The sequence below is a fragment of the Sebastes fasciatus genome, chromosome 5, assembly GCF_043250625.1.
Source record: "Sebastes fasciatus isolate fSebFas1 chromosome 5, fSebFas1.pri, whole genome shotgun sequence".
Classification (NCBI taxonomy): Eukaryota; Metazoa; Chordata; class Actinopteri; order Perciformes; family Sebastidae; genus Sebastes; species Sebastes fasciatus.
This window is the reverse complement of record NC_133799.1, coordinates 26,905,711-26,917,346: the sequence shown is the minus strand read 5'-3', so window position 1 is coordinate 26,917,346 and position 11,636 is coordinate 26,905,711. Positions and strand designations below refer to the sequence as shown.

At 34.8% G+C, this 11,636-nt stretch overlaps 1 protein-coding gene across 2 annotated transcripts in view; it reads left to right on the top strand.

Moving 5' to 3' along the window:
• Positions 1–4,855: 4,855 nt before the first annotated feature.
• Positions 4,856–11,636, top strand: part of rnf13 (ring finger protein 13) — a 53,328-nt gene continuing 46,547 nt past the window's right edge. The window contains exons 1-3 of one of the 2 annotated variants that reach the window (XM_074636196.1): positions 4,856–5,070; positions 10,036–10,291; positions 10,925–11,005. In XM_074636196.1, coding sequence (XP_074492297.1) covers positions 10,178–10,291; positions 10,925–11,005 — 195 coding nt within the window. In that variant the 5' untranslated portion in view covers positions 4,856–5,070; positions 10,036–10,177. Of the gene's footprint in view, positions 5,071–10,022; positions 10,292–10,924; positions 11,006–11,636 lie in introns of those variants that run through there. The other variant, XM_074636197.1, reaches the window with a different exon arrangement.

The window sequence follows — 11,636 nt, the reverse complement described above, 5'->3', positions numbered from 1 at the left end:
GGTCGGGACATCCGTCCTCCGTCCTCCTCCTCTGTGGTGCTCTGGTCAGCCAGAGGAGTGTGTGTGGTGAGTTTGTCATTGTAGTGAGGGGGCAGGAGTTTTGTGGGTAGGGTTTAGGAAGGACACCCTAAAAGTGGGATCTAACAAGTCAACAAAAGACAATGCTTTTAATCGGAATTATTCAATAGTTGCTTTCAAAGAATATCTAAAATGCCAGTTAGAAGTTGACTTATCTTTTTGGCTTTGTTGCGTGGAGTTTTTTAAGTTGATCCATTTGGGTTTGAAAAGGGAGTCTTGTATATGTTGTACATATTCTCACCTCTCAGACTGAATCATCAAATAATGTTAAATAGAAGAATCTCAAAGTGCAAGAAGAACAGGTAAAATAGATTAAAAGGGTGGAAAAATGTTGGTGGCTGTATTGGAAACACCACTGGCCATACAAGCCTACATTATAAATATGCAAAGTAATTTCGCTCACTCTGACTTGTACTTAGGCACTTGTTAAAGTGCAGCTCTTTATCACAACAAGTCTCATATTACTTTACAGAGCATACAGGCCTATCTATCTCAGCATTTGTAGAAATGTAATAAAATGTTTTGTTGCATGTGACAATTGCAATTTATTGAGCCACACAACCGGAGTTTGATTTACTCTTATGCCATCTGTACACCTGTTTTTACCACACATGCCTGGACTCTAAGACGCAAAGTTCAAGTGCAGTTACAGACATATTGTCTGAGGTAGACACAGCAATACAGGAGAGGTCCTATATCAGCATATCTGACCAAGTTTTTAAAATTCAAAACAGAACACAGCATCTTAATTGTATTTCTGGTACTTGATTCTGTTGTGACATTACTGTGTGAAATAGGCCTGTATCAGTTGTTTTTATTCTATTCTGCTCAACTATATGAGCATATTTGTGGAGAAGACCATCACAAGTTAAAAGATTCAATAATCAGTATCTTAGAAAAATAAATCTCAGGTGCAAACTGAAACATCTTATTTAATATGCTATTTAAACATGTTATTGCCTTTCTACATCTAAAATAACTTACGATATGATAAGTGTGAACTGTTTTATGTGTGACCCCAGTTGGAAACAACCCCAATGCTGTCTGACGTCAGTTCTTCACTCTGCCTTTTAGTGGGAAACAAAAGGACTACCCTCTGGTTTCACACTGTGTTGGAGGAACATTACAGTAACTGGAAATTGTCTTTGAAAGTTTTTACAGGGGACTGCTAATTTGCATTTGACCTTTTAAAGTCTGAAGATCTCCACAATGTTTTTTTTTCAATCTTGGCTCGGAGCAAACAGCGACTTGGTTTCTCAAGGTTCCAGACCTGCAAGTTGGGATGATTCTTTTTTTTTTTTCGTGTACAAATCAGAAAACCAATGAAATCTCAATATAGAAATGTAGATGAATGTACATGAAATAAAAGAAAGGCATACAGCTTCAGGTTGCTTCACTTTTTGAATTATAGTTTTTCATTAATTAAATTTCAATTTTGTGTTTGAATTGTTCTTTTATCCTTTTCGAAATATGGTTTTATATTGTTGATAACTATGGTTTTATTTGATGGCTAACTTTATCTTCTGTAACCAGCATTGGTTGATTAGGATGTATGTTATTGTTGTTGTTTCGTTGTACTCTGTGCAATGACAATAAAGGAATTATATAATGAATGTAAACTTTATTCTACAAAGCAACGATTGTCTACACAAGTGTTGTTGCAGGCAGAACCCCACAGTTGTAATACACTAGCACTCTAATAAAGAAACTGTATTTAACTTTCCATCTCTTGGTTGCAACCATTAAGGATCCCCTAAAGAAGATACACCCCATTTACTATAGAGGGTGCTAGAGATTTAAAAGTGTCAACTGTTTTTAAGACTTTTTTTTTAGGGTGGAGAGTGAAAACATTTGTGCTGATGAAACAGAAAAATGTCATATTTTTTCAATAGTTTCTTTAAATATTCCATTTTGCTGCCAGTTAATTTCATAATGCACTGATGCAGCTGTAATAAAGCTGTAAATAATATACACACACACACACACCTACCTACCTATCTACCTATCTATCTATCTACAGTATATATATCTATATATAAATACATATATAGATATATATATGTATACTGTAAATTCATTATATATACATTTATATACATGTACATACATATATGCACGTACACACACACACACACACACACACAAATATATATATATATATATATATATATATAGCAATAGGTGCACGTACTTCATGATTCATGTGTATGATTATGACAGGCACAGAGAGAAATTGTACTTCGGCCCGTCACGTATGCTTTTAGAGGACAGGCCTTTCAGATAAAAAAATAAATAAAATAGAAGGACAGTGAGTAAATAAAGGCCTTTTCTAATAAGGCTTGACTTTGGTTTCTTTATTATTATTTTTATTTAACCTTTATTTAACCAGGCAAGTCAATTAAGAAATAATTCTTGGCGGCCTGGCAAATATTAATACATATAATATTGTGACAAATTGAATGAGATGATCCTCTTCTGACTGTCACTACTGCTCACTCTTTTATGAATCACCAGTCAGCAAATAAAACAGAGGTGAGCTGCCTGTCACTGAGTTACTATACCACGTGATCTGTACCTATTGAGGAAGCGACACCTCCAGCTGCTCAGCCTTACTATTTAATCTTTAACCATGAACTCATTTCACTTTTCTGTTTCTTTGTAATTGTAAATATGCTCTGTGTTTATCCAACATTGCTTACTTTTGAATTAACCCTCGAAACCAGATCAGCATGTCCAGTGACTTGTTCCTGTATTTATAGAAGTTGTACTCATGCATTTGTTGCACCGGTTTAGCTCAATGGTTACTTCTTACTCCAAACGTTTCCACTCCGTGGACCGCGGACTGCAGGGTTCAACCATGGGCGCTGCCCGGTGTTTTGCTTATTCCCTTCATACTTCTTTAATGCTGTTGATCTCAGAACTACAACTACCCCTTGAGAAATAACCTACTATAACTATAGTTTATGAGCTTAAACCCACATTATGAACCATCTCATGACTTTTGTGAGAATGTGCTTTGCCCATCATTATATGCTCCAAATCTGACTTTGAAAAATAAATAAATGAAAACAACATTTCCTCTGTTTTGATTGCGATTTCTCCTCCCGATAAATAACATTTCACTTTAGTTCTTCTTATGGAGGTGTTGCTCAGACATAGTGTCTCCAGTAGAAGTCGCTGTAAAATGTTAGCTGCTCTCCACAACTGGAATAAAATCATCTAAAGTGACTTATAGTCTATCAGGTGGGACAAATCAAAATGTGTTATTATGTGCTGACATGTAAGGTAAAGCTAAAATGTAATTCCTTAAGCCCATTGGTAATACTATTATTCCTCTGACCCAATAATAAAAATTACAAATACACATTTTTTTAAATAATGGTGAGGCTACTAACATAAAAAACGACGGCTGATAGAGTAGTTTAAGTTAATGTCAGGACAAATTAAAGAAACCATCAGTAGTCCCCACCAGATGTTTACCCTAAAAATAGAATAAAATCACATCTCTTACAAAGTCAACCTCTACAAAGAAGGGTAATAACACCTCACTCAAGACTGTACAATAGGCACCAATAAATAATAAACCAATAAAACAACATTATAATTGTTTCTTCTTCTTCTTCTTCTTCTTCTTCTTCTTCTTCTTCTTCTTCAGTGTTTATTGGCGGTTGGCAAACCATCGTAGAGGTGCATTACCAACACCATCTGGACTGGAGTGTGGAACAGGAGATTGTGCAGAAACATAATTAAAAATTAAAAAAGAAAAAGAAATAATAATAATAATAATAATAATAATAATAAAAAGAAATAATAATAATAATAAAAAAATAATAAAAAATGATGAAAACTCTAGATTCGTTTAACTAAATCAGTTTCTCTTAAAAATTGAATAATTTCACAGTATATGTTAACTGCTGTATTCCCCGATAGACCTGACAATGAAAGCAAACGTTTATTTTATTTATTTATTTATTTTATTTCAAAATGACAGTATACATAGTAACAGCAGAAAACATTAAAAACATTTACATACAAAAGAAGCATATCGAAAACATAAACAAAGATCTGTGACAAACATAAAAGGACAACATAAATGAAACAAAACCAACATAAAATAATAAAAAACACAATCAAAATAAATAAATAAGTAGATTATAATAAAAAAAAGACCACGCGAGAGTATGACAATAATTTCACTTAAAAACATTAAAGATATTGCATACATTCATTGTTTTCAACAGGAGATTGTGCAGAAAAAAAATAAAATAATAATAATAATAATAATAATACAAAATTAATAATAATAATAATAATAATAATAATAATAATAATAATAATAAATAATAATAATAATAATAATAATAATAATAATAATAATAATAATAATAATAATGAGGAAAACTTTGGTTTAGGGTTTTCTTTTCTTTTCTTTTTATGTAGCTACTTGCCAATTTTGTATTGATTAGTACATGGACATTTGTGATTATATTCTTTTACTCTAATGGTGATCTATCAATTTGTAACCCCACCCTATATAATTATGCTTAAATACCAATAAAAAATTGATCACAAGAAAATAATGATGAAACTCTATATTCGTTTAACTAAATCAATTTCTCTTAAAAACTGAATAACTTCACAGTATATGTTATCTGCTGTATTTGACAATGAAAGCAGAATGTTTATGTGGTGAACGTCACGTGGATATGTTTACGTTCTGGAGTCACTTCCGGAACAGAATGATTGACGGGCGGCTCGTCCAATCAGACGCCGAGTGTGGATCCGGGCATGTGGGCGGAAGTTGAAGAAGCTAGCGGAGGAGGATTAAACTGTAACGTTTAACGTTGATATTCACCGACACAACACCGTTCAACCGGGATGAAGTCCGGCAGAAATACTCGCTGCTGCTTGACACGACGTGCAGTGAAGGAGAGCGATGTCCCCGTCAGCTGCTAAACTCCTGGAGAAGATAAACATCGAGTTATAATAAAGGTAAACACCCAACGACAAGACGAGCAGCTAGCTACCTGAGTTAGCATCATGCTACCGCTGGTACAGGGCGCTCTGTCTCTGCAGCTTGCTGCTCACCTTTAAGACTGATCACTGACTTATTACTGTCAATCACTATCATCTGAAGAGCTGTAGCTGTATGACAATGCCATACATTAATGCTACATAATATGTGTGTAAAAACAGTGTGGTGTTGAACACATAACCCAACATTAGAATAGAATAGAATAGAAAGCTTTATTGTCATTGTATTAAATACAACGAGATTCACAGTTGCCACTTCTGGTCAGTGCTTTAAAACAAATACTTGACAAGACTAAACGAGGCAGATAAAACATATAGCAGGTAAAACACACACACAGTTATAAAGCAAATAAAACAGGTAAAGTAGATGTAATAAATAAATATAAACAGAAGTGTTACACTAGAAGTATAACATATAAAAAAAATAGATGTAATGTAAACAGAGGTAATTGTACTTTTAAAATAGGTAGAGTAGATGTAATAAGTAAAATGTAAACAAAGGTAGTTGCACTTGAGGTGGATATTGCATCAAGGATATATTGCACAGACAAATGTATTAGTCTCTGATATCTGGGGTTTGAAAGTTTAACACTATTTGATTGCATGTTTGAACTATTTTAACCTCTTTAACACTGGTTTCCTCACTACATCATTATAAAAATGTGACTTCTGTCATTTGATGGTTTGTCACCATCATCTGGTCACAGTGTGATGACTGATGGTGCTTTCACTTCCCCTTTTCTTATTTATTTATTTATTTATTTATTTGTTTCTATATGTATTTAAGTCAAGTCAAGTACAAATGTATTTCTATAGCACATTTAAAACAACATAGCTGACCAAAGTGCTTTACAGACATAGTGCAGAATAAAAACAGGTCAACAGAGCAGACAACAAAATCACACACATCCACAGACAGAGACCAAGATAACATCCAGGAGTAAAAGACTGTTATAAGAAGTCATATTAATATTAATATTAATATTAATAAACTGTTATTTGTAATAATTAAGAAGACCCTCTGTCTCTGGTGTAATGCAATGTTGCTGTCCTGCCACATAATTTGTGCATCTCATGTTTTTTTTAACAATATTTTTATTGAATTTTACATATAGACATATATACATATATACACAGACAGACTAACAATATTAATAATTAAATTATACAATGAAATGTTTAATCAGAATTTCAAAGAAAGAGAGACATGACATTTCATGTATTTCACATATCTAACAAAGAAAACAAATAAAATAAAAGATAAGACAAAATAAATAAATATTTTGCATCTCATGTAATAATAATAATTTTTAAACATGGCAGTTGAGTCACAGATAAGTAAGCTACTGTTTTAATGGAGAATGAACCTATAAGTAACACCCTGTAGGTCATTTAAGAAACCATAATTGCCTTTTGAAAAATATGACATGTTGTATGACACTGACAATTAGTGCAAATAAACATCATGGTTGGCGATGTGAAGATATATGCTGAAAGACAAAATATAAATGTGTGAAGAGATTGAGATAAAGGTTACCTGTAATATTGCAAATCAATGGGCAGGACTGTTTTGTTGCACTATTGGATTCATCTGTTTTTTGTATCAATATAATGAAGTACTTTGATTTTGTCGGGTATTTAAACAAACAGACTTTCTCATTATTATTATTATTTTATGTACAAACAGTTCCTTAATATTTGTTATCTCTTGAGTTAGATTTTTGAATTTTGATACACTGGTAACATGAATATAGTGGGATGATGTCATTTTTAGTCCCTTGTTGTCATCTTTGTATGAGAAAATAGATAGAGCTTTAAGAAATGCGTTCAAATTTGACTTTACTGTAGGGCAGGCTAATATGTATTGTCAAAACAATATACAAATATCTATTGTATATATTTTTCTATATATATATATATATATATGGGCTAGGCCTATATATTTATTTCTCTTTTCTCTATAATTTCACTTAAAACTGTTGTGTTCAATTTGCACTCAAGTTCTTAAAATGAGAAAATACTTTTCATTTGTCAAGTATTTAATTCACACGAGAGTACTGAGAGAGAAAACCCGCTAATGGTGATGATAATTAGATGTCTGGCTATAGGTTTCAATCTTGACTGAAGAAATCCGTCTGTGCCCTCACAGAGCAACATGCTTTACTGGAAGGGCCCAGTATGTAAGACCTTGTTTTGTGGGAAACGGCAGCAGCAGCATCAGTAGGACAGGAGGAATGGAAAGTTGCATAACGAAGCTGCTTCACTCCCGTTTTACACAGATGTGATTAAGGCGTTCAGTACTTTTAAAGTGAATTGTGCAGATTGGACAGATAAAAAAGCAAGTGTGATTTCATGAATGGATCTAGAATTACTTGTATTTAGCTGGGTTGATTTGAGTCAGTGATTTGTTAATCATGAATTCTAGCTATGAAACAGTACTTTTCTTTTAATATGACAGTTAGTTTTTGAATGGGTGAAGTTCATTTTGACCTCAATGGAGATTTCTAAAAGGTTGAGGTTGAAGCAACAGTGTGACAGTCACAATCTTATCCTCAGGGTACCTCTTAAGGATGCCCCTGCTTTAAATCAAAGAACAAACATGTTGTCAATGTTTGAGTTGAAGCAATTTTGTGATTCCAGATGCTTGGACACAGTGTAGTGCATTACTGCTACAATACAATGTATACACTACACAAATGGTGGCATTTCACACACCCATGATGTAGGAAACTTCCTTGTTCTCTCCAAATGTACACAACAAACCATGAAATCCTTAAACACTACTTCCCCATGCAGCTTGACAACACAGCTTAGTGCAGAAACCCTGGCTGTTGGTTTCTCCTGACCTGATCACATGCTGCCCTCCACTTTGTGAACTCGTATCCCCTATGATGTGATGTTAGGCCTGAAGCTCACTGCTGGTTTTACTTGGAATCTGGCTAAGAAACATAACCAACAGCAAGATAGTCCTGACACTGAGTCACACTAGCTTAATGGAAATGTACTTAAAGGACCAGTGTGTAACAATTAGGGGGATCTATTGGCAGAAATGGAATATAATATTAATAAGTATGTTTTCTTAAGTGTATAGTTACCTTTGAATGAGCCGTTTATATCTACATAGGGAGAGGGCCCTCGACATATTGCACCGCCATGATTCTACAGTAGCCCACAACGGACAAACCAAACTCTGTTAACTTTTCCTGCTCGGGCCAGAGTCGATAATGTTACTCGCTCCCGCCGCCGCTCTCTCTCTCTTGCTTCACCACTCACCTCCCTCGTAAACACACACTCTGCGCACTGGCTTTGCTCCAAATGACCAACGCTACTCTTACAACAGATGGCTCTTGAGAGGGCCATTCGTGTTTTCGTGTCGGCCACCGTAGTTCTCTTACACGCTAGGCACACGGGAGAGGCTTCTGTTGGTTGCAATCTACAACCTCACCGCTAGATACCGCCAGATCCTACACACTGTTCCTTTAAAGGACAATTGTTGCAAACTGCTCAGTACTTTTCTATAATAATTATAATAATAACTATAGTAACTTTAGTTGTATAGCATTTATCTAAACAAGGTTACAAAGTCCTTCACAAAATACATGAGAATAAAACTAAAAAGATACGTAACCATACAAAATATACAAAATATAGTGACAGTGATAAAAAAAAGATTTTAAAAAATGATAAAAACTAATAAGAGTGTCCAGAAAGGTCAAAACAGAACAAAAGAAAAGAAGGCTACACAAAATTTACAAATCAGGCATCGAAAAAGATATTCTTACAAAAATATGTTTTAAGCCATGATTTAAAAACAGATAGAAACAGAAATCGGATAACTCGGGGCAACTAGCGAGGGTAGCTTCAAGGATCTCAGGTTACGACTTTGAGCATAGGGAGTCAAAAGCCCAGTGATATATAGCTGGGGGCCAGACCATAAAAGTTATTAAAATAATCTTAAAATCAATCCTGAATTTGACTGGCAACAAGTGAAGGTAGGCAACAGTTGGGATGATATGCGACCTATGAGTGTTCTTTGTTAAAATTCGAGCAACAGCATTCTGCACTTGATGAAGCCGAGCCACTGAGGATTGACCAAGACATGTAAACGGTGCAAAGACGGGAAAAGAGAATAAGCTTTTCTAAGTCAGGAAAAGACAAAGCTGATTTAATTTGAGTAATGTTTCTTAGGTGGAGGTAGCAGGATTTAATGACATTATTGCATGTGGTTGGAAGTTCAGCTGAGAATCAAAAGTGATACCTAGACTTCTGGCTGTAGCTGTTATATCGGTTGCCAGTGGACCAATAAACGGTTTGTAATTTGCTTGCTAGGCGATCAAAGATTATTACATCTGTCTGTCTCAGTTCAGCTATAGGAAGTTACACAAGTGAGAAGCACCATCCAGAGATATACTGTAGATGCTCCGATACTGAGTCCAGCATATATAATGTATATCCACACAGCCGGCTTCTCAGGTGGTCTGTATAACTTATCAAATAAGAACAGTAAAAAGAAAGAGTGGCGAGAGTGTCATTGACACCAGAATTTCGTCTCTGCTTTGACACTGTTGCAGAAGATTGAATTCAGTATCGAAGTATATGATCCATGTGTTCTGCAAGCTTAAAAATACCACTAAATTCCACTACACTTACGTACTACACATGTGGAGTGAGGTAATCGAAAGACCAGATGCGGGATTGGAATAGACCAAGGCTTGGACAGTGCACCGCCGCAGTGATCGGCACGAGTCAAACACCTGAAAATAGCATTTAACCGTCCACAGCTGAATCCCAGTACAGCTGATCTGTCGGGAGCCAAATAGGGATTTATTTTCTCTTAACAAGCCAACAATGACAGACATCCAAACAACATCACATCTGCATTCATTTTAAATTAGAATTTCTAATCTTTGGTGTCTTTTCTAGGTGTGACGACGACAACAGGCTGTGTGTAGCGGTTCCTCTGCAGGCCAGTGTGCGTGGTCATTTGTGTGTGTGCGTGTGTGTGTTTATGGTTGTGTATGTTTATGAGTGGCACAGCAGCTGGGGGTTGTAACGTGATGCCAAGATGCTGCTGTCCCTGGGAATGCTGATGCTGTCGGCCACGCAGATTTACACCATCTTCACTGTCCAGCTCTTCGCCTTCCTCAACCTGCTGCTCGTGGAGGCCGACATCGCAGCTGTGAGTAATTCTCAATGCACGTAGGAGTATACATAGAACTACACAACAATAATATGACATGTATGTTATACAGTTACAGCCCCACCTCTGCTGTAAAACACCTCCAGGCCTGTGTTTTGTGTCTTTATGCTCCCTTATGGTCAAAAGATAAAATCAGATAGAACTTTATTAATCCCGATGGAAATTCTTTTGCCAGAGATTGCTCAAAATTACAACAACATAAGAATAAAAAACACAACAGAGTAATACATATAAAGTGTATAAGAAGTAATATTAACACCAGTGCAAAATAGAATAGCAATAAGAGTAAGATACATTTAGTAAATAAGTAAACTGAGATAGAAAAGTAAATTACCACAACATAAGAATAGAAACAGGAGTAAAAATATAAAGTGTATAAGAAGTAATACTAACACCAGTGATTAATAGAATAATAATAAAAGTGAGATACATTTAATAAAATAAGTGAACTAAAATAGAAAAAGTAATATTGTGCATGATATTGATAGTGATATTGTACAATGTTGAAAAAAAAGTAAAGAGTCACTTAGTGAAGCTTTATTTGACGTTGCATCAGCCTCCATAAAATAACTGGAATCAAAAGTAATGAAACTGTATTTTTCCATCTTTCAGTACTCATTTGACAACAAAACAGAGACCTTTGATGACCTGCCTGCACGGTTTGGCTATCGGCTACCCAGCGATGGACTGAAGGTGAGTGTTTGTCTGACATACTAGTAAAATGATTAGTTTTTTAGACTAAATCACAAGTCCCTACAGGTCACTCCAAGGTTTCTATGATCTCTGATTTGATTTACCACTTTACAGCTCCACTGAATTAACGTTTAACATTAAAAAAACAGAAAAGAAAGATATCCGTGCCTCTGTATTTTTCAGTGTGATGAAAATATCACATATGTACCAGGAAGTGAGCAAATAATATAACTTTTTCTTTATGGTTAGAATTAGCAGAGACATAGGAAAACCCGGAATATAAATGCAAAAATGTGTATATGATTTTTTTTCAAAGCTACTTATACAGCCTGTATCCAGTTTAGGGCTGTCACAATATCAGATTTTCACTACATGGTCATCGTGGCCAAAATAATTCACAATAACGATATTATCACGATATCTATAGAAAAATAAATAATTGTCAGTCAAATTCATCTTTAACTTTATTTTTCTTACTTTCAACTTTAACTTTAACTTTTATTGTGTGTTTTGTCTCTTTTTTGGCAAATTAATTACACTCAAAATATGAGTTTGGGAGGTAGAGAGAGTCTGTAACCATAACTGTATATATAAAGGCACTGGATTATTGACACAATATTATCATGTGTAT